This window comes from Rhinopithecus bieti, unplaced genomic scaffold (assembly GCF_001698545.2).
Source record: "Rhinopithecus bieti isolate Rb0 unplaced genomic scaffold, ASM169854v2 scaffold_59, whole genome shotgun sequence".
Taxonomy (NCBI): Eukaryota; Metazoa; Chordata; class Mammalia; order Primates; family Cercopithecidae; genus Rhinopithecus; species Rhinopithecus bieti.
This window is the reverse complement of record NW_016803115.1, coordinates 2019243-2043320: the sequence shown is the minus strand read 5'-3', so window position 1 is coordinate 2043320 and position 24078 is coordinate 2019243. Positions and strand designations below refer to the sequence as shown.

Genomic DNA, 24078 nt, shown 5'->3' with positions numbered 1-24078 from the left:
ACAAACTAGAAAACCTAGAAGAGACAGATAAATTCCTGGACACATAGAGCCTCCCAAGTCTGAACCAGGAACAAATTGATTCCCTGAACAGACCAATAGTAAGCTCCCCAATTGATTCAGTAATACATAGCCTACCAACGGAAAAAAGCTCAGGACCTGATGGATTCACAACTGAATTCTACCAGATTTACAAAGAAAAGCTGGTACCATTCCTACTGAAACCCTTTCAAAAAATTGAGGAAGATGGACTCTTCCCCAGTTCATTCTATGAGGCCAGCATCATCCTGATACCAAAAACCTGTCAGAGACATAAGAACAAAACTTCAGGCCAATATCCTTGATGAATGCTGGTGCAAAAATCAACAAAATACATGGAAACTGAATCCAATAACATGTCGAAAAGTTAATCTACCACAATCAAGTAGATTTCATCCCAGGGAGGCAAGGTTGGTTCAACATATGCAATTCAATAAATGTGATTCATCACATAAACAGAATTAAAGACAAAAACCACATGTTTATCTGAATGGATGCAGAAAAGGCTTTTGATAAAACTGAATACCCCTTCATGTTAAAAACTCTCAGTAAACTAGGTATTGAAGGAAAACCTCAAAATAATGGCCATCTACAACAAACCCATAGCCAGCATCATACTGAATGGGCCAAAACTGGTAGCATTTCCCTTGAAAAGTGGCACAAGACAAGGATGCCCTCTCTCACCACTCCTATCCGACATAGTATTGGAAGTCCTAGCCAGAGCAATCAGACAAGTGAGCATCCTAAATAGGAAGAGAGGAAGTCAGGCTATCCCTGTTTGCAGATGGCATGATTCTACAGAAAACCCCATAGTCTCAGCCCAAAAGCTCCTTCAACTGATGAACAACATCAACAAACTTTCAGGATACAAAATCAATGTACAGAAATCTGTAGCATTTCTTTACACCAACAAGAGCAAAGTCAAGAGCCAAATCAGAAAGGCAATCCCATTCACAATTGCCACAGAAAGAATAAAATACCTAGGAATACAGCTAACCGGGGAGGGGAAGTTAAAGAGGTCTACAATGAGAATTACAAAATACTGCTCAAAGAAATCAGAAGTTACAAATGGAAAAACATGCTCATGGATAGCAAGAATCAATATCATTAAAATGGCCATACTGCCCAAAGCAATGTACAGATTCGATGCTATTCCTATCAAACTACCAACAGCATTCTTCACAGAACTAGAAAAAACTATCTTAAGATTCATATGGAACCAAAAAAGCCTGAATAGCCAAAGCACACTTAAGCAAAAAGAACAAAGCTGGAGGTATCATATTACCCAACTTCAAACTATACTACAGGGCTACAGTAACCAAAACAGTTTGGTACTGGTACCAAAACAGGCACATAGACCAACAGAACAGAATAGTGAAACCAGAAATAAGGCTGCACACCTATGACTACCTGATCTTCAACAAAGCTGACAAAAGCCATGGGGAAAAGACTCCCTACTCAATAAATGGTGGTGGGATAACTGGCTAGCCATATATAGAAAATCGAAACTGGAACCCTTCCTTACAACATATACAAATATCAAATCAAGATCGATTAAACACTTAAATGTAAAACCCCAAGTTTATAAAAATCCTGAAAGAAAACCTACACAATACCATCCTAGACATAGGAATGGGCAAATATTTCATAACAAAGACATCAAAAGCAATCACAGAAGAAGCAAAAATTGACAAATGGGATCTAATTAAACTTAAGAGCTTCTGCACAGCAAAAGAAACGAATGGAGCAAACCAAATGACCTACAGAATTGGGAGAAAATATTTGCAAACTATGCATCTGACAAAGGCCTAGTATCCAGCATCTACAAGGTACTTTATAAGACAAAAACAACTCCATTAAAAAGTGGGCAAAGGACATGAACAGATACTTTACAAAAGAAGACAGGTGGCCAGCAAGCATATGAAAAAATATTACTGAGGATTAGAGAAATGCAAATACATATTACAATGAGATACCATCTCATACCAGTCAGAATGGCTATTAAAAAGTAAAACAAAAAACAGATGCTGGCAAGGTTGCAGAGAAAAGGGAAGACTTATACACTGTTAATGAGAGTGTGAATTAGTTCTGCCATTGTGGAAAGCAGTATGGCGATTCCTCAAAGGTTAACAGCAGAATTACCATTGGACCCAACAATCTGACTACTGGGTATATGCCTAGAGGAATAAAAAATCATTCTACCATAAAGACATATGTATGCAAATGTTAACTGCAGCGTTATTCACAATGGCAAAGACATGGAATCAACCTAAATGCCCATCAATGACAGACTGGATAAAGAATATTTGGTGCATATATACCGTGGATTACTGTGCAGCTATAAAAAAGAATGAGATCATGTCTTCTGTGGGAACATGGATGGAGATGGATGGAGGCTGTTATCCTTAGCAAACTAATGCAGGAACGATAAAATGAAATACCTCATGTTCTCACTTACAGGTAGGAGCTAAATGATGAGAACTCATGAACACAGGGGAACAACAGACACTGGTGTCTTCTTAAAGGTAGAGGGTGGGAGGAGGGAGCGGAGCAGAAAAAATAACTATTGAGTGCCAGGCTTAATAGCTGGGTGATGAAATTATCTGTAAAAATAAACCCCTATGATACGAGTTTACCTATATAACAAACCTTCACATGTACCCCTGAATCTAAAATAGAATTAAAAAAAAAAATCCTGTAATCCCAGCTCTTTGGGAAGCCAAAGTAGGAAGATCACATGAGCCCAGGAGTTCAAGACCACCCTGGGCAACCTAGACTCCGTCTCTTAAAAAAATAAAAAAATTAGCCAGGCATGGTGACACACGCCTGTAGTCCCAGCTATTTGGAAGGCTGAGGTGGGAGGATTGCTTGAGCCCGGGAGGTCAGTGCTGCAGTGAGCCATGTTTGTGTCACTGCACTCCAGCCCGGGCAACAGAGTGAGACTTCGTCTCAAATAGTGCATCAGTTGTACTATCCACATTTGGAGTGTTCAATGACTGACTACATGTGGCTAGTTGCCACCATATTGGACCATACAGGTATATAACATTTCCATTGTCAAAGAAAGTTCTGCTGGATAGCTTCACAGAGCCTGTGTACATACCATTTCACCTTGTTGTGTCTGTTTTTCCCTTTGGGATTGGGTGGGGCAAGTAAGCGTGGTCTAACAATTTGGAAATATTTGCTTGTAAGTTCTGGATATGGTTCTTAGAATATGTAATTAGGTACATTTATTCTACATCTCACTTTTTTTCCAAATGAGAAAAAACAACTTTCATTCTCTAAAGGATGGAGTGCAGATAATTTCTTAGAGTGGAGGTTATGATCTATGTTGTCATGTTCATTTCCCAGGATAGAATCCTAAAAGAACTACTAGGTGAACGCAAGTTATGAATATATTTAACCCTCTGTGAAACAATTTTTCTGAGATATTGTATTAGTTCACTCATTCACTACTATTTGAGAATTGTGTAAGAAGCACATGCTCCCTTGACAGTATTCATTATCATTTAAAAAACTACTTCTAAAGGAAATTATGGTGCCTTGTTTTAATTTTTATTTATTACTAGAGAGTCTATAGTCTGTCTTTTTAAAAGCAATTTCATGTTCCTTGTGATTATAGTATATAAAAGAATGGATAAACCAGTAGTTATTTGCTGATAATGTTTACTGTATGAAAGCAGTCCAAGTGGTATATGAGACTTTTGTAACTCTTATAATTATTATTTTGTTTATACTTTAGTGATAGATTACTTTTATTCTCAGTGAGTTGGCTGTAATTGTAAAGAAAAGTTGTTATTGTGTGCTCAGTAACCATAACAGTCATTTTACATCTAATAGAATTGTTAACATGTTATCTGATGAAGTAATTCTTTTTTGCTGTTTTGTGTTTAAGATAATTGCAATAAAATGTACTGCTGACAATACTTTGCAGTGTTAAATGTCATTAAAAAGTCACAGTTGACAAATACTGTAACAGAATGCTTATAAACGTCCTTGAATAGCCCTCTTAGAGGAAATTGACTTTTTTTCTACCATGATTCTTTGATAAAGACACTAATGGAGTAAAGTAGAGGAAATATTGAAATCCACTGAAGTAGAGTAGCGATTGAGTTCACACAGCTAGTTAACATTAGCTCTGGGGCTAGAACTCAGGTTTCCTGACTCCTTTTCGAGTTACTTTCTACCTGTCAATCTCCTATTTCAGTTAATCACATAAATGCATTAGAATAGATATATCTGTTTAAGCATATTGTCCTCATTTGTATGTAGGTCACTGATGGACATTATTCCATACAGCAGCAGCTGCTAGAGATAATGTACAGTTTCACACACTGAGAGAGGTGGGGAAAGCTGAGGGTGTTCTGGAGTGATGGGGTAAGTGAAGGGGGTCAAGACTTACCTGGAAAGGCCGTTCTATGCCAAGAGCTCTCCTTTGGCCTTGGGCCAATGACTTCAGTGACCTAATTATGGAGGGATATGGACTCACATGCCACATTTGTTTTCACTGACCCATAAGATAGATCACACTTTTCCTTTCAATCAAGATAAACTAGAGACTGGAAACTTTCTGTGAAATGAACACAGTTTTTGATAAACCGGTGTTCATAGCTCTTAGTAATAATTAGAAGGTGACAAACTAGATAAGGAAGGACAATGCATGCATATTAGGAGAATCTCATGAGGCTTTGGAAACTGTCTAGAACCCCATGATTTCATATGCAGGAGTATATCTGTGTTCATTTTCCTATCCTTCAATAGCCTGCCACAATACGTTGCTTATAGTGTGCGCTAAAAAATTACTGCCTTGAAATTTCTTAGCAACTTGTTAATAGACCACTTCTAGGACTTGGAAATAATCTGTGAGGTAAGATGAGGCAGGACATCTAAAGGAATAGAAGTAAGTTTAAGTGGTTTAGGAAACTATTTACGACATAGATTCTGTTAAACTCTACTATACTTTCTTCTAGGAAGTTTGTGTGTATGTTACAGCCCGAAGTGTGCCTCTTGGGAACAAATCACGTATTCAGTGTTTTACATTCATAAAGGTACTTTTCATGTCTTCTTTGTTACTTTTACATAATAACTTTTCCCAAATAGTAGCAAATTAGATAGCTCTTAACAGTGTTATTAGTAATTTTTTGGAGACAGGGTCTCCCTTTGTCACATGCGGTGGCATGAATACTGCTCACTGCAGCTTCAACCTCATGGTCTCAAGTGATCCTCCCTCCTCAGCCCACCAAGTAGCTGGGACTACAGGCGTGTTCCATCATGCCTAGCTAATTTGTGTATTTTTTGTAGAGATGGGGTTTCAACATGTTGCCCAGGGTAGTCTTGAACTTCTGAGCTCAAGCGATCCACCCGCCTCAGCTTCCCAAAGTGTGGGAATTATAGGTGTGAGCTACCATGCCCAGCTGAGATTACTATTGAATCAAGTTTTATCAGTTCATTCTATGTCTGTATACTTACAGGATATATATTTCCTGAAGAAAGTTGCCAATGGTGAATATCAAGTTAGCTATTTTATATATTGTATATTTTTATCCTGGCCTATATATTTTTCTAAGCTTGTGGACCAATCCTGAGGGAGGTATTTACCCAAAGTGTGTTTATTTGCATTGTAGTTATTGCTAATTGGAAAGTATCTATAGATTTAACTTACAGAGTTACATAGGGTTTTAGTTAAAAGCATCCATGATCTCAGACCTCAACAGGTTTTAGATCTAAGATACATTTATTCTGTTGCACACATCTATGGCCCAAGATACTGATAAACTATCTAGGGAGCAGCAGTCAAATGCCTATTTTCTCCTGGTTCTGTAGTTGATCACAGTGTGCCCTGTAATAGTTTTTAGTTTGAACCATGCTAGGGAGTAATTGTTTTGCTTGTTTAGTTCCTTAAAATGAATATTTGTGCAGTATATACTATGGGTGTATTTAAAGTTTTTTAAAGATGAAAATTTTTCCAATATTTAAAAAAATTATGCCAAGCCACACCAGAGCTGCTTATTCTAAAGATGAACCTAATATTACCTCCTTAGGTTAGAGATCAAGGTAAAAAAGTTTAAGAACTTAATGGAGAAACTAAAGTAACTTCAGAACTAGACATATATACTATTCATACTTAAGTCGTATAAGTTTGAGATTTTGTGGAAATTTTCATGCATGTTTCTAATCATTAATCTATTGATCAAAGCCAGTAAATAAAACTTTTCTGAAGATTAAGAGTTAGAAAGTAGAGAGGAAAGGCCAATATACTGAGGTTGTTAGCTCGACTAATTCCCTTCCTACCTAAAAGTGGGATTTGTAAGTGATTTGTAGCAGTCTCAGAGGGTCTTAATGACTGCATGTGTGTGGCATTGAGCCTTGAGGAATGAGGGCCAATGAGCCATATGGTCATCTCTATCTCTTGGGTCTTTAAGTAAATTCCTTCAGATCCTCTCCTCCCTGAACAATCCACCTGTCATGGTCTAAGATTATAATAAGCCCAGAACAACTACTGGAGTGTGACTGCCCTCAGATTATCCACCTTCAGTGCTGGGTTTTGGAGAATGAGGAGAACCATGAAATCTAGAAGTCTGAAGATGCCCACTTACCAGTTTCAGGTCACTGAAAATTTAGTGTGTTACATAGTCACTGCCTTGGGTGGAGTACTGGTTCTTTGTTTAACATTCTCTGGCTTCTTGTTCTCTCTTTGCAGGACACAGCAAGACCTTCACCACTTCTCTTGAGAATGTTGGCTCACACGTGACAAAGGGCATTACTTTTCTCAACCTTGGTGAGTGATGGAGAGATCATACCCCCTGCTCTGAACACTTCTTCCTGGGCATAGTATACCTCAGCCTTCTATACTATCCCATTTCTCATGCCTCTTTGAGACTTGGATTGTGATGACAGTCAATGACCCACTTGAAGTCTGACAAGAGAAGATTTTCTCTGCAACACACCCCTCCCTCTCAACTCCTTAGCCTTTGGCTTGAAAGGGTTGGGGATGTATCTTCCCTTTTAGAGAACCTAGGCTGTGAGCTTTCTTATGTTTTTTGGTAGCAGCCTAAAAAGCCGTTTGTTAGCATAAAAATGATGACTTGTATGAGATGTTCCCAAATAGCCCATGAGAAATAATGCATCATATTATCCCTTGATTATAGAGAGGACAGGGGCCCCTGGGAAATTGTCTATTTCCTGTTGCTAATCTTGAAAACCTTCCAAGTCCCATTAATGATTTATGGATCAGCTTGAGTTGTTTTCATTGAGTAAATATGGTGAAGGGAACCTGAGTATAATGAAGAAAATAAAGAAAGGGTTTGTTGTACCTCCCACCTGAAAGCTGCTTTTCCATGCCAGTTGGGATGTGGGGCACAAAGTTTAGCACAAGACTAAGTAATGCTTTACTTGCTTGCATATGGAACATGGCATATGGAACATTTCCTTTAAAAAAGGAGCTTCAGGTTTAGAGCATGTAATTCTTTGATATCTTTTTCCATTGCTATTCCACAGTCCATCTACTGTCATGACGCATGTTTGGGAGAGTGCAATGTGAGGAAACTGAGCAAAGTGATTTTTATTTTGAATGCTACTATTGATGAGGTTGGATACTTACGCTGAGTGGGCCAGTATGGGCAAATTTTAAACATGATCTCTGAATTTGTGGGAAATTGCCTTAGGGAAGCCTGGTTCTACTGCTTCCTGTGATAAGAGAGATAAATATTATAGAAGGTTTCCTGGGTCTGGGACTTGATTCTTATCAGCAATGCTTTATCAGCATCCCATCTCAAGAGTGATGTGGGAAACTTTCCACTAAGAAAACAGCACTTTGGGAGGGCAAAGGTATCCTTCCTTTTTTCACCCCTGGGAATGATTTGCAAAGGGCAGGCAAGATTTAATCTGTGGTCTTCAGCGTGTGGAGAGGCCAGAAATACAAGCTTGTAAAAATAGGCTATCTTACACATGTTGTCTTTCCTTCTTAAGCACGTTTTATAGGCACAAAATCATAACCCAGTTTAAACCTGCTCTACAGGTAATTTTTATGACAACAATATTGTTTTTTTGAGTAATATATTTTTAGCTACTAACTACATGCAATTTCCCTGGACTGTCACCCTATTAAAATGGGCTAATATTGATTAAAATATTAAAGAATAACTTTTTGAAATTTTCCATGAACCCCAAACACTTCTATATAAGAAAGATATGTTTATAAGTAAGGAGCTACTATTTATTTAATGAGTACTATATGTTAAGTATTTTAGTTGTTATCTTGTTCCCTACAGCAATTCTGATTGGTGATATTATCCCCATTTTACAGATAACGAAACTGAGGCTCAGAGTGAGCTCTGTGCTCAGGCTTATTTCAGTGTCTTTTATCAGGGACCCTAGATTATTATTGGTTTTTTTTTTTTTTTTTGAGATGGAGTCTTGTTCTGTCGCCCAAGGTGGGGTGCAGTGGTGCAATTTCGGCTCACTGCAACCTCCGCCTCCCGGGTTCAAGCAATTCTCTGCCTCAGCGTCCCAAGTAGCTGGGATTACAGGTGTGTGCCACCATGCCTGGCTAATTATTTTGTATTTTTAGTAGAGACAGGGTTTCACCATCTTGGCCAGGCTGGTCTTGAACTCCTGACCTCGTGATCCACCAGCCTCGGCCTCCCAAAGTGCTGAGATTACAGGTGTGAGCCAGTGCGCCTGGCCTATTAATAGTTTCTTTAAAGATTTTGTTATTTTGTTTTCTTAGCATTTTATTTCAACTAAAACTTTATCAAGTATTTTGTTTAGAGGTGTTGTTTTAGTATTTTTCTCTAATGCAATCCAGAATAAACTGAGAGAAAATGAAGTGAAATGATCCCATCAGTCACCCACATGGTATGCAACATAACTGCCCAAACTAGAAAAGATAATTAGTGTTGTCAGTGTTACAATCCTAGAGTACTTAATTTAAAAATATTTATTCATAGAATTTGATTTTATCTTATAGCATTTTGATATATTTTAAAATGTAAAACTTCAGTCTAAATGTTTTCAAACATTAAAGTTTTAACTAAATATAGGTGATTAAATTATTTTCTTGAAATTATAAGAATTAAAGTGTCCATTTTACATGTGGCATATGAGTATACATATAGCTTCTGCTTATGTGTGGTACCTTTTCTTCTCCATATAAGATCTTTATTAGAAAAGTCAGCAAATAAAATATAATAAATTGATACAGAGTTCTTTCATCAAATCTTCCTAGCAAACTTTTTGTTTGTTAGTTTGAGACAGGATCTTGCTGTGTTTCCCAGGCTGGAGTACAGTGGTATGATCTTGGCTCACTTCAACCTCTGGCTTCTGGGCTCAAACTATCCTCCCACCTCAGCCTCCTGAGTAGCTGGGATTACAGGCACATGCTGCAATGCCCAGCTAATTTTTTGTATTTTTTGTAGAGATGGGGTTTTGCCATGCCGTCCAGGCTGGCCTTGAACTCCTGACCTCAAGTAATCCACCTGCCTCAGCCTCCCAAAGTGCTGGGATTACAGGCATGAGCCACCGTGCCCAGCCAATAAAAATAATACCCTACCTTATTTTGTTTTTAACTGACAAATAGTAATTGTATATATTTATGGAGTACAATGTGGTGTTTTGATACCTGTATACATTGTGGGAATGATCAAATCAGGCTAGTTAGCATATCCTGTATTAGTTTATTGTTGCTGTAACAAATTACGGCAAACTTAGAGTTTCAAACACCACAGACATTCTCTTAAAGTTCTGTAAAGTTGGAAGTTCGAAATGAGTCTTGAAGGGGCTAAACCAAAGTGTGGGCAGGACTGGTGCCTTCTGGAGGCTCCAGGGAAGAATTTGTTCATTGCGTCCTCCCTCCAGCCTCTAGAGCAAGCTTGTCCAACCCTTGGTCCATGGGCTGCACATAACCCAGTATGGCTTGAATGTGGCCCAATACAGATCTGTAAACTTTCTTAAAACATTTTTTTTTTGAGATTTTAATTTTTAAAATTTTTTAGCTTATCAGTTGTCATTAGTGTATTTTATGTGTGACCCAAGGGAATTCTTCTCCCCAATGTGGCCCAGGGAAGTCAAAAGATTGGACACCCCTGACTAGAGGCTAGTATTTCTTGGCTTGTGGCCACTTCATTCCAACTACTTTCCTCATCGTATGGTCGTCTTCTCTTCTCTAGTCCAATCTCCATCTCATAAGGATTTTTGTGCCTACCTGTGTCTACCTGGATATTCCAGGATAGTCTCCCCATCTCAAGATCCTAGTCACATCTGCAAGGTCTCTTTTACCCTATTCACAGGTTCTGGGGATTAGCACGTGCATATCTTCAGGAGCCATCATTCAGCCTACCACAGATACTACTGACCCTTTTGGTGAGACAATAATTCCCTGCTCATTGAGGGACTGAACATCCATCACTGGAGCCCACTCACCAAACGCCAAATAGGAATCTCCCTCTCCCTGCCTCAGTGATGTGGCAACCCAAATCACTGTCATATATTTTCAAATGCCACCATTGACTAGTTAAGTGGTACAGCTGGGAGGTAACTAGGTCATTTGATGCCGATACCCTTTTCATTATGTCCCACTATATTGTTGTTTGTGTTTTGCTAGTAAAGTGTGGCCATAATACGATGATTGCCACCATTCGTGCTAGGCGCTTTAGCATCATTTAATCCACGTTGACTGAAAGGACACTTCTAAGTAAACTGGTTTGAGTTGGTATCCTCTTTCCTTTCCACAGAACGCCTTCTATGCAAATGATTAGCATGTGTTCCTTCACTTCTTAGGAAAAGGAGTCTAGCTGGCTCACTTATAATCTAAATGTTCCATCTATGTAAAATTACTACTGTGTGAATTTCTGTTTTTTAAGATCCTAGAAAAAGTATTGGCAAGGGCTACTTCCACCCTTCCATTCTCCAGAAACCTATTTTTTTATACCTTGTCTCCGAGTACAAATGTTCTTGGTACAAAAATATCTAGTGCAGGGACCGAAGGTGTGAATTCTAGTCAGCTTGATATGCACGGAAATAAATTAGTACTTCACAAAGTGTCAGTGTGTCTGCAGAGATTGTTCTGATGAATATTGATTTAAAGGTTCTCTAAACAAAATGCTCCTGGTGCTGCTGCTGATGATGATCAGTGGACGAACGTGGGCAACAAAATTTTAGAGCTTCCCCAAACTGGCAGAAATTATGAAGAAAATTCCCAATATAAGCTATTTCCAGCCTACCAGATTAAGGAATAATTCATGTTGCTTGATATTTTTTATTCTAATTTGCTCTGAGATCATTTAGATTCACATAAAGCCACAAATCACTTAGAAACAAAACTGCAGGTATAAATTAAGATAACCATGGCTAAATATCTGAAGAAAATTAGCCGAAGATAGAAATAAATGAGGTTTACCTAGTAAGAGAAATGTGGCTGGTCGTGGTAGCTCATGCCTGTAATCCCAGGACTCTGGGAGGCTGAAGCAGGAGGGTTGCTTGAGCCCAGGAGTTCAAGACCAGCCTGGGCAACATGGTGAGACTCCATCTCTGTAAAAATAGAAAATATTAGTGGGGTGTTGGGGGCACAGGCCTGTAGTCCCAGCTACTTGGGAGGCTGAGGTGGGGAGGATCACTTGAGCCCAGGAGTTTAAGGCTGCAGTGGGCCGACATCACGCCACCGCAACTCCAGCCTGGGTGACAGAGTGAGACTCTGTCTCAAAAAAAAAAAAAGGCCGGGCGCGGTGGCTTAAGCCTGTAATCCCAGCACTTTGGGAGGGGCGGATCACGAGGTCAGAAGATCGAGACCATCCTGGCTAACACAGTGAAACCCCATCTCTAAAAAAAAAAATACAAAAAACAAGCCGGACGAGGTGACGGGTGCCTGTAGTCACGGCTACTCAGGAGGCTGAGGCAGGAGAATGGCGTAAACCCGGGAGGCGGAGCTTGCAGTGAGCTGAGATCCGGTCACTGCGCTCCAGCCTGGGAGACAGAGCGAGACTCCGTCTCAAAAAAAAAAAAATGGACTGTCATTAGATAGCTTATTACATCGGTAAAACTTTTGCCTTTTGAGATATTCAGAGAAAAGCAGGGATAATATGACGTTCTGTACCTGTGCAGCTCTTACCACATGTAGATGATGTAAATCTTTCTCTTCTATAGACTATTATGTGGCTGTTTACTTACCTGGTCATTTCTTCCACCTACTTAATGTTCAACATCCAGACCTGATCTGCCACAGTCTCTTTCTGACAGGTACGGCTATAGTTTTTCTCTTGTAGAGGTGGCCTATTTGAGTTTGTTTTGACTTTAATAGTCTATGTTTGGGTGAAAGGAAGTTGTTTTGTTTGCTGATCTACTTTTTTTTTTTTTTTGGCCAGGAAATAATGAAATGATTGATACGCTACCTCATTGCCCTTTACAGTCATTATCAGGGTCCCTGGTACTGGATTGTTGTTCTGGAAAGCTCTATAGAGTACTGCTCAGCCAGTCATCTTTATTACAGCTTCTGCAGAACACCCGCTTAGACTGTGAGAAGATGGCCGCGTTGCACTGTGCACTCTACTGCGGTCAAGGCACGCGGTTCCTGGAAGGCCAGGTGAGAAGATAGCTCATGTTTTAAAATGGGCAGATAGACGACACTGAACCCATTTATTTTGTGGTTGAAAATGGTTGCTGGGCGCGGTGGCTCATGCCTGTAATCCCAGCACTTTGGGAGGCCGAGGCTGGCGGATCACCTGAGGTCAGGAGTTTGAGACCAGCCTCAACATGGAGAAACCCTGTCTCTACTAAAAATACAAAATTAGCCAGGCATGGTGGTGCATGCCTGTAATCCCAGCTACTTGGGAGGCTGAGGCAGGAGAATTGCTTGAACCTGGGAGGCGGAGGTTGCAGTGAGCCGAGTTGCCCCATTCACTTAAATCTTGAAAAAAAAAGTGCAAACTGTGCTACAAAAAAAAAAAAAAAAAAAAATGGTCAGGAGTTATTTTTATTTAGTTACAATTAATTGAGGTGTATGGCCTTTCTGCTGACATCATCGTCTTTTGTGCTGCTTTTTTATGGATCCCTACCAGGTCTCAGACTCAGGGTGTTTCTGTTATTTTGGGTACTCCCTTTTCCATATTGGGAATAAATGTCTAGCTGTGTCAGTAACATTTCAATGAAGAGCTCCATAAATAATGCGCTTCTTAAATATCTACTTTTTTTCCTGGTCTGTGTTTGATCTATAATTATCAAAAGGACTAAAATCTGTGGCAGCTATTTGTTACATTTATAATAAAAATAGCTTACATTTGTATTTCACATTAGAGCTTATTAAGTTTATCCACACACTTCCTGTGTTATTTTACAGCTATCTTGTGAAGTCAGAGAAATCTCCTTATCAGATGTAGTTAAGATCAATTAGTGGCTGGTTAACTACAAAAAAAAGAGACATTAGACGTTTTATTTTAACCTAAAACATTAAAATGTACATTATTCACCCATGTTTTGACTCAAGCCTTTCTTCGTGCATCTGCTAATTGAAGTGCAAGATCATTTTTCTTGCATAAAAGCACTAGTAATGAGTTACCTCTAACTTCCTGTTACTTTTTAAAAATTTTTATGTCTAAGGATATAGTAATTTAAAGACCCTTACAAAGCAATCTGTGTATACCAGGCATTTTTTACCCAATCTTTTTTAGTTGTTTCCCCTGAACCTAGTTTTCTAGTGTTTTAAAGACATGCCTTTGACTCTTTCCAAAACATTCAACTTTTACTGACCCAATGACACTTTCTACATCCACATTTTACTTGTCTATAGTAATATTGTATTACCTGATTTTGAAAATAAGTACAATAGCATAAACAGGTTTTGAATAAAACAGCTTACTGGTAGGAGCAGAAGTGCAAGTGTGCACCATAGCTAGGCGTGTCTTATATTATCTGTCAGTGCTGAGATGGCAAACATTCCTCCAGCAGGTGAGGATGACTATGGAGATGAGAGAGTTGATGGTATAGCAGGAATTATCCCTCCTCGGGAGACAGTACAGTGATGCTCATAAAGGTTAACTGGTGTGTCCGTATTCACACTGAGGCCCAGCTGGAATTCACACCCAGCTCTGCTGCCTCCAAGCCTAGTGGTTTTGTTTTGCTTTTTTTCCTGGATCCCACAGCTCTTTCCACTGGTGCTTTGCTATAACATGACCTATTCTTGCACAAACGTTAGGTTGAAGAACGTTTATTTGGTTCCCAGCCAAGGAGATTTATTTAAAAGATGTATGAAAAAGATCTCACTTATAATATGCTGTTTTACCTACCCAGAATTGCATTATTCTACACTATCTTGAAGATAGTGTAGAAGTGAGTGTATTCTTAGGCAATTCTAAAATAGCTATGGAATGCAAAAGCTTCATGTATATTTGTACTTCTTTGGTAGTGGAGGCAGAGAGCAGATTTAAATACCAACAGAGTTTTGTCTGACTTTTTAAAGATTATTCAATGGATTTCTGAGAATGTCTCTGCCTGCCATTCATTTGACCTCATTCAGGAATTTATAATTGGTAAGTGTTGCTGATATTGCACCTTAAGTTGAATACTTGACCTTTTTGCTTGAGGGAAAGCAGTAAGTTGATAATGAATGCCTCAACCTGTCCAAATGCTGCTTAGGAGCACATTAAAAAAAAAAAAAAAACTATCCTAGTCAGCAGCTAATTAAATTTTATTCTCTTGTGGTTTTCTAAGAATCTATGGCTGTACAGAGATTGATGAGATACAAGATAGGCTCTTGATTCTATAACCTTATTCGTGATTTTTTTTTTTCCCAGTAAGATGTAACTTTCTTAGCCCAGTTTTGTGTTGGCTGGTTTCGTATGAAGTGACATAATGTAATTTGGGTAGATATAGTACTAAGTTATTGTTCTCATTGTAAAAAGCAGAACCTGAACATTTTAGTCAGTAGATAAAATCATAATGGTTACCGTTTTGTGGATGAGGGATAAGACAATGAGAACTTTGTTGGTTTGCTTGTTTTGGTTGAATTACAATGCTGTCACCATCTTATTAAACCACATCTTTTTTCCCCCATTTAAAAAAAATCTACTCAGCTTCTTCATATTGGAGTGTATATTCAGAGACAAGTAACGTGGACAAACTATTGCCACATTCCTCAGTGCTCACTTGGAATACAGTAAGTTAACACTGTGTATGCTGTGTGCAAATAAAATCAATTCCCAGTTGTGGGTCAGTTGTTAGACACCCCTCTTATAGTCATCAGGGTCGTGATTTCACTACTGTTTTGACTGATAAAGAACTGAGTTTTTTTTTTTTTTCTTTTTTTGGCAGAAAAGTAATAGCGAATCCCTGCTATTGGCCAAAAGTATTTGTATAAAAACAGTAAAACTGAAGGAGCAGATACACAGGGTATTTATTATTCTTCCTGTTACCAGGCAGAACTAAACCTCTATCATGGTATTTTTATTTTCTAAGTGACTAGAGTGGATTACGATATGTACTAGGTTTATGTAAGTGAGGAATGGGTGGATTGCTGCTATTATACTTGGTAGATAAGGACCTTCATGACCTCTTTTTCCCGCCCTATTAAAAAATCTGTAATAACTCTAGAGCTTCAGGATCAGTAAAAGTCAGCAATCTTAGGCACACTCACCCCAACTGACTTTTTCTCCCTGTCGGTTCAGACTCCCTCCTTTTAAATCAGGATGTGTTGAGCTAAAACACTGCTCATTTTCTCTTGAATATGGTACAGTAGACAAAGCTTTGCTGGCCCAGCAAATGAAAACCATGCATAGGCTGTGCCTGAAAAAGTTCTGCCTCTTGTTTCTTATTTAGATATTAGAACTACATGCTTGCTTTTGAGGCAGAAGTTTATATCAAAAGGTATTTAGAAAATAAGCTGAATTTAACACAGTCATAGGAAAAGATGTACTAGGATAAATGGTGATACTTTATGTTTAGACCCTGTCTAAGTATAGTCCTTAAAAAAGATGTATCAAGTGTGTTTGATTACTTTCCAAATTTTTGGTATGCACAGTGGCAGTGCTTTCCTAAAGGCCTTTTCTTTGTCTTTTACTGTCATAGTTATTAGATTTTTATGCCTCACCTTAGAATTTAAGGGAAAGGCCTGAGCTTGTTCCCTCTCTAGGTGCCCACTTTTTTCTTTCGGAACACATGTGAATAGACATGCAGACCCTGTGGTCATACGACAGGAAGTCTGCAGGTTACACCACCCTGGAGTCAGGAAATGCACATCTCCGCTCCCTCCCTTACCAACCCCCTGCTGTTATGTCCTGTGTTCAAAGTGTCCAGGAGGCAGTTGGGACCACTGGTTCCCAGGGTTGTGTTAAAAGACTGAGCCACATGTTAACTGGATGTGGTGTGAGAATATCACCTTGAGGGTAATGCTTCCCTTTTGCACTTCTCAAGATTGTGCAGGGTGGAGCAGCTATTGTGGACACGCACAGGATGACATCAGTAAGTCCCACAAGAAGAGCCATATAAAGAAACCTGTGGTTATAACCTCTCTGTACTGAACGAATCTTGGAGTTTGCCATGTTGCTTTAAACTTCTTGTGATTGGACTAGGTTGCCTTAAAGATCTCTTCTAATCTTGAAAAATCTATGAGTCTATGCTTATCATTAGCTATGATGTAAATCATTTATTTTTCTCTAATCTGCAAATGTTCTTAATGCTACAACCTTAATAAAAAGTTGCCACAGGAGAAAACATGGACTTCACACTTTTGTAGGAGACAACTGACTTGGATTTTTTAAGATAATAGAAAATATGATGCCCTTACACATAGATAATCCTGAATTATGTTTTGCAAACAACTATATCTCTTTTAAAATGCTATTTATAACCTAAAACCGTAATGAAATTTTAATGTTTTTTTTTGAGGTATGCTCTGTAGTGATAAATGAAGCTCACAATAGATTCTTATCATGGCTTTCAACCATCACAATGAAGAACTTAGTTGTTTGCATGTTCTGAAAATTTATTTCTCTGTCACTATGATACCCTTTTTTTACAGGAATATTCTGTATCAGTAAAATCTCGGTCATTTAAATTCTAGACAAATACCAATTTTTATTCTACATTACATCTCCTAAAATATTTTCTTATATACTTACCTACTTTTTTTAAGGAAATGGAAGCTGATTTGACCAGATGAGAGGCTACTTACATAATTAACATACAGATACACTTTTCAAAGTAATAGTGAATAAAGGGCAATCTTGAAAGTTTATCATTTCATTAAATTTCTGTTTTAACGCTCACTAGTTAGCAGAATGCTATCATTTGCCCTTCTTGAAATGAATTGTTCACCTATCAGATTTACCATGTTGATAGCACTGCAGAAACTTTTTTTTTTTCTTTAGAGATGGAGTCTTGCTCTGTCATCCAGGCTGGAGTGCAATGGCACAATCTCAGCTCATTGCAACCTCCACCTCCCAGGCTCAAGCGATTCTCCTGCCTCAGCCTCCTGAGTTGCTGGAAATACAGGCACCCGCCACCATGCCTGGCTAATTTTTTTGTTTTTTAGTAGAGATGGGGTTTCACCATGTTGGCCAGGCTGGTCTCCAACTCCTAATCTAAAGTGATCTGCCAGCCTTGGCCTCCCAAAGTTCTGGGATTACAGATGCAAGCCACTGCGCCTGGCTGCTGCAGAAACTTTTTTATGGGGAGCTCTTACCTCTGAAATTACAGAGGACAACGAGGTACAGAACAGTTATCCAGCCAAGTCATGCAAGAATCCCGTTAGTCTTGGTTCCTTCTAGTGAGGTAGGGGCCAACTATAATACATTTAAGTGAAAGAAGAGAGGAAGGAGTACTGATAATGAAACATTTCCCCTTTATCGTTACATTTGGTGCAAACATAATTTGCCTCATTTGTTCTTTAATAGAAATGTATAAAAATACCCTATTTGCTCTCTATTTCTTTGTAATTGTCTTTTCCTTTCCTTTAGAGACCCTGTCAACTATTATAATTGTGACTTTAAAGAATACGTCCCTTCTGGAGGCAAGAGATAGGCTAGGCTATATTCACTGTTATTTATGTGCTCCAAGGTGTATTTAAAGTAGAGGTTAGAAACTGGAAGCTGCCCTTAGCTTCTCTCTGTGCAGAAAACACTCCCTGAAAGCTTGAGCTAGTGGTAGTTCATACAATGAGCAGCAGTGTGTGTATTTTTTTCCCCACTATAGGAAATTCCTGGAATAACTCTTGTGACAGAAGACATTGCATTGCCTTTTATGAAGGTAGGTCCCTTACAGCAAGAAACAAAAGTACAGATACATGATTAAAGCTCTGCTGCCTGAGTATTATGGTGGTTCCAAAAGGGATTGCAAATTGGCTGGGGCGGGGAGGGCAAGGCAATAGGGTGGGTTTTCTGGAGAATCCTTCCTACATGGGTGAGTGATCACTGAGTATGATAGTATGGCAATTCTCAGGAATGCTCTTTGAAGAAGGTAGTTTCCTGAAGATAGAAGAGAATTACGGTGCTCAACTTAAACCTTCCAAAACTAGCACTTGCCACTGTGCCTCAGGCCAGGCTGTACTAAGCGAGGTCTGGTAGATGATCTTTAGAGAGGCTGGTAGCTGCTTTTACTTTATTTGCACAACTATTACTCCCTCAAAATGAGTGCACGCGTGCGCGCGCACACACACACACACACACACAGAATTTCCAGTCTTAAAACCATTAAGTGATGTGGGCTAGGATTATCTAATTTCCTTCTGGTTCTAAAAACAGCTTTTTTGTTTCTCAAGAGTGATCTGTATTGGCCCACTATGTGGTCTCCATCAACCTCTGAACATTAAGCTGTAGCTGTTAGTGTCTTTCTGCAACCTGGTGGCTTCAGAATAGTTTCGGAGTACCATAGGAGAATGGGGTGGAGTGAGTAGAAAAGAATATATATGTTGTTAAAACTAGGGGGAGTATTTTAGCACAGTTTCCTTGAAGCTCCTTTGTTGTTTTTGGCATTTGGCATTGCCTCCTGTTAATCATAGCTTGATGTAGACTGGGAAATCTCAACTTCTGGCAGCAGGGAGCTCCGGGTGCTGACGCCTTTTATTTCCATTTGATTCTTTTGTATCTGTGAAGGGCAAGCTAGGCCTGGGTAGCTGGGGGAAGGCTGTGGCATTTGAGGTCACAGTGAATCACTGCGGGCAGGAGAGGGCAGATTGGGGCCCAGGTTAGTGGTTCTAGGTTTTGGTCTTAAGAAGAATCCCTTAAAAATAGACTGATGATCTGTGTTTCCAGGCAAAAGCATGGGACTGCTGTGAAGTCCTACTAACATATGAAGATGAAGAGAAAAGAAAGGTTTTGTTAATAGTTTAAAAGGTGTTTTAAAAGATTCCACCCTTTCATTTTATTTATTGTTTATTGTTTCTGCCTTTTCCACTAGTCTTACCAAATCCATAATGTGTTTTTATTTTATTTTTAGAGATGGGGTCTCCTTTTGTTGCCCAGGCTGGAGTGCAGTGGCATGATCATAGCTCACTAAAATCTCTAATTCCTGGGCTCAAGCAATCCTCCCATCTCAGCCTCCTGAGTAGTTGGTACTACAGTCATGAGCCACCACACCCATCCAGTTTCTTATTTTTTCTTATTTTTTTTGTAGAGATGGGATCTTGCTATGTTGCCAGGCTGATCTCAATCTACTGGCCTCAAGTCATCCTCCTGCCTTAGCCTCTCAGAATGCTAGGATTATAGGTGTGACCACCATGCCGGACCATAATTTTTTTATGGACAACAAACCAGTGAAGAAAAATTTTGAAAGAAATATCATCCACAATTCTATAGTTCCTAATGTACCAACTGTCTCTTCTCCCCCATTTCCTCTTGGCTTTTGTTATAGGTATGCATATTTTACCCAGTAGTAATTGTAATCTAGAGATATTAGATAAATTTTAGAAATTATGTTACTGTAAACATTTTTTCATGTTGCTGTGTAAACTTATAATTTCTAATGACTCCATAGGATTCCACTGGATGGCAGTGTCTTTTATTTTATTATTTTAAATTAATAAGTGTGTGAGGAAAACTCTGTCCAAACTGTGTTTTCCCTCTCTTGCACTGCAACAATAATCATCAACACAGAAAAACACTTCTGTTACCAAATGTGTGGGAATTCTTTCCTCACGCACCAAGCAGCAGACACCAGCTGGATGCCCTCTAATTCAGTTCTGACGCTACCTACCCAGAGACAGTGTCAGATCCCACAGGTTGGGGGGCATAGTCCCCAAGACTACCCTCCACACCCTCAGATACCAGGTGTGAGTCCAGGTCTCTGGAACTTCTGACCAACTGTCTTCAAGTAGGGGTTCCCACGAAACCTCTTTAGGTTTGATTAATTAGCTGGGGTGGCTCACAGAACTCAGGGAAACATGTTTAGTGGCCTATTATAAAGGATATTGCAAAGGATATAGATGAAGAGATACATAGAGTAAGGTATGGAGGAAGGGGCGTGGAGCTTCCATGCCCTCTTTGGACTCACCACCCTCCAGGAACCTCCACCTGTTCAGCTATGGGGAAACTTCCCCAACCTAGTCTTCTGGGATTTTTATGGAAGCATTCCTTTCCTCCAGGGTATGAGGTGGGGCACTCTTAGGGGAGGGGCTTGAGATCCATAATCAGAGAGGTAGCGGGGTGGGGCAGGGGTGGTGGTGGGGAGTGGTGGTTGGGGGAGAGTCCTGCCTTAGGGCAGGTGAAAGGAAAGCAGGAGAGAGAGAGTTTCCTGAGACTAGTCCTGGTCCCGAAACCTCAAACACCCAATATTATAACAGCAGGCTGTAACAAAGGCTATGGGCATTATGAACCAGGGGTGGGGTGGATGAAAATTAATACATACAAAACACCACAATAAGTATGTCATATTTTATTTTGAGATAGGGTCTCACTCTGTTACCCAGGCTGGAGTGCAGTGACACAGTCATAGCTTACTGCAACCTTGAACTCCTGGGCTCAAGTAGTCCTCCTGCTTCAGCCTCCTGAGTAGCTAGAACTACATGTGCATGTCATCATGTCTGGTTAATTAAAACTTTTTCTTTTTTTTTGTAGAGACAGGGTCTTACTATGTTGCCCAAGCTAGTTTCGAACTCCTAGGCTAAAGCCATCCTCCTAACTCGGCCTCCTAAAGTGTTGATATTACAGGTATGAGCCACCATGCCCTGCTGGGTTGCAGTGCCTTAACTCAATTGTTCTTCTGTTTTGTTCTACTCAGCCTCCTGAGTAGCTAAGATTACAGGTGTACACCACTATGCCCAGAGAATTTTTGTATTCTTAGTAGAGGTGGGGTTTCACCATGTTGGTCAGGCTGGTCTTGAACTCCTGACCTCACGTGATCCGCCCACCTTGGCCTCCCAAAGTGAATATTTTTATACATATAGTTTTTCTTTTGATCTATTCCCCCCAAGGTTAAGAGCCCAGAAGTAATATTGGGTGAAAGGCTATGACGATTTTTATAGCATTTGATTCTTATGATAAATTGATATTCAATGAAAGGGATGTCACACGCGTCCATGTGAAGAGACCACCAAACGGGCTTTGTGTGAGCAATAAAGCTTTTTAATCACCTGGGTGCAGGTGGGCTGAGTCTGAAAAGAGTCAGCGAAGGGAGATGGGGTGGGGCCATTTTATAGGATTTGGGTGGGTAGTGGAAAATTACAGTCAAAGGGGGTTGTTCTCTTTCGGGCAGGGATCAAAAGGTGCTCAGCTGGGGAGCTACTGAGCCAGAAGAAGGAATTTCACAAGGTTAATCACTCAGTTAAGGTGGGGAAGAAACATATCACAAGGGTGGAATGTCATCAGTTAAGGCAGGAACCAGCCATTTTACTTCCTTTGTGATTCTTCACTTGCTTCAGGCCATCTGGATGTGTGCGTGCAGGTCACAGGGGATATGATGGCTTAGCTTGGGCTCAGAGGCCTGATATTCCTTTCTTCTTATATCAATAAGGAAAATAACATAAAATAGTATTGAAGTGTTGGGGCAGTGAAAATTTTTGGGGGGTGGTATGGAGAGATGATGGGCAATGTTTCTCAGGGCCGCTTCGAGCGGGATTAGGGGTGGCGTGGGAACCTAGAGTGGGAGAGATTAAGCTGAAGGAAGATTTTGTGGTAAGGGGTGATATTGTGGGGTTGTTAGAAGGAGCATTTGTTATATAGAATGATTGGTGATGGCCCGGATATGGTTTTGGATGAATTGAGACACTAAACACAAGGTCCAAATAAGAGAATGAGAAAAACAGATACTAAAGGACTAAACTGGGAGGACATCCAATTAGAGAGGACCCAAGGGGGTTCAGCGTAATTACTTGCTGAAATAGAGTTTAGGCTCTATCCTTGAGTTTTTTTATGTTGTCATATACCAGGCCAGATTGATTTAGGTAAAACAACACTTTTCATTTAAAATAGAGAGAGTCCTTTTATTTTATTTTATTTTTTTGGCAGTGAGTAAATTGAGGCCTCAGAGATTTTGGAGGAAAGAGAAATGCAAAGCCAGCCATTATTTGTTAAAGAAGGATTAGAAATGGCTAGGAGAGAGTGAGTGAGATTAGCAGTGCGGTGGACATGGCTGGGGGGAGGAAGAGGGTGGCATAAGAACAGGAACAAGAATAAGAATGAATATAAAGGTAAAGAATAGGACTTCATCAGAGTAGAAGCATTGGAGTGTACCCTGTCAGCAAAGATCATCTATCCACTCTAACAGGGAGTTAAGAGTGGTGGTTTGGGGATAGCATGAGGAGATATTAGCTGTGATGGCTTGGAGAAACAGTGTAAACCGGCAGTGTAAACAAAAGCAGGACATTTATGAGTAGTAGAGAACAGTGAATAGGAGTATGACTAGACAGAACATAGTAGGGATGACAAGTTTTTGGGGTGCAGTCCAAGTTGGGCTGGTGTCTGGAATGAGACTGGGCCCTAATAAAACAGAGCATCCATACAGGAGTTCAAATGGGCTGTACCCCATAGCATCCTGAGGACAGGCCTGAATTCTGAGAAGGGCAAGTGGTAAAAGTATTGTTCAGTCCTTTTTAAGTTGGTGGCTGAACTTGGTAAGGTGTGTTTTTATAAGACCATTGGTCCATTTTACCTTTCCTGAAGATTGAGAATGGTAAGGGGTCTGAAGGTTCCACTGAATACCAAGAGCCTGAGAAACTGCTTGGGTGATTTGACTAGTAAAGGCCTGTCCATTATTGGACTGTATAGAGGTGGGAAGGCCAAACTGAGGAATTATGCCTGACAGAAGGGAAGAAATGACTGTGTTGGCCTTCTTAGACCCTGTGGGAAAGGCCTCTACCTATCCAGTGAATGTGTCTACACAGACCAAGAGGTATTTAAGTTTCCTGACTTGGGGCATGTGAGTAAAATTGATTTGCCAGTCCTGGGCAGGGGCAAATCCCCAAGTTTGATGTGTAGGGAAGGGAGGGGGCCTGAACAATCCCTGAGGAGTAGTAGAATAGGAGATGGAACACTGAGAAGTGATTTCCTTGAGGATAGATTTCCATGATGGAAAGGAAATGAGAGGTTCTAAGAGATGGGCTAGTGGCTTGTAACCTACATGGAAGAGGTTATGAAATGATGACAGAATAGAATGGGCCTGTGAGGCTGGAAGGAGATATTTTCCTTGGTCTAAGAACCATTTGCCTTGTGTGGGAAGAGATTGATAGGTGGAAGTTTCAGTGGGGAAGTAGGTGGAAGTGACCAATGAGAAGGAGAAAAACTGGCAGTGAGGGACAGAAGTTGGAACACTAGCTGCTGCTTTAGCTACCTTATCGGCATAAGCATTGCCTTGAGTGATGGGATCTGACACATTTTGATGGCCTTTGCAGGGAATGACTCCAGCTTCCTTTGGAAGTAAAGTGGTGTTGAGAAGAGTTTTTATTAGAGAGACATTAATGATGGAGGACCCTTGCATAGTGAGGAAACCTCTTTTTGCCCATATAACAGCATGGTGGTGCAGGATATGGAAGGCATATTTAGAGTCAGTATAAATATTGACACGTAATCCTTTTGCAAGAGTGAGGGCTGGAGTTAAGGCAATGAGTTTGGCTTGCTGAGAGGTAGTGGA

The 24078-nt window shown here is 39.9% G+C and overlaps 1 protein-coding gene across 3 annotated transcripts in view; it reads left to right on the top strand.

Moving 5' to 3' along the window:
- The window catches only part of GSAP (gamma-secretase activating protein), a 94581-nt gene that overhangs the window by 38888 nt on the left and 31615 nt on the right, over window positions 1-24078 (top strand). For all 3 annotated transcript variants that reach the window (XM_017854964.1, XM_017855031.1, XM_017854914.1), the window contains exons 12-18: window positions 5007-5084; window positions 6737-6814; window positions 12175-12267; window positions 12393-12610; window positions 14483-14552; window positions 15096-15178; window positions 18211-18264. In XM_017854964.1, the coding sequence (XP_017710453.1) occupies window positions 5007-5084; window positions 6737-6814; window positions 12175-12267; window positions 12393-12610; window positions 14483-14552; window positions 15096-15178; window positions 18211-18264 (674 nt within the window). The remainder of the gene's footprint in view (window positions 1-5006; window positions 5085-6736; window positions 6815-12174; window positions 12268-12392; window positions 12611-14482; window positions 14553-15095; window positions 15179-18210; window positions 18265-24078) is intronic.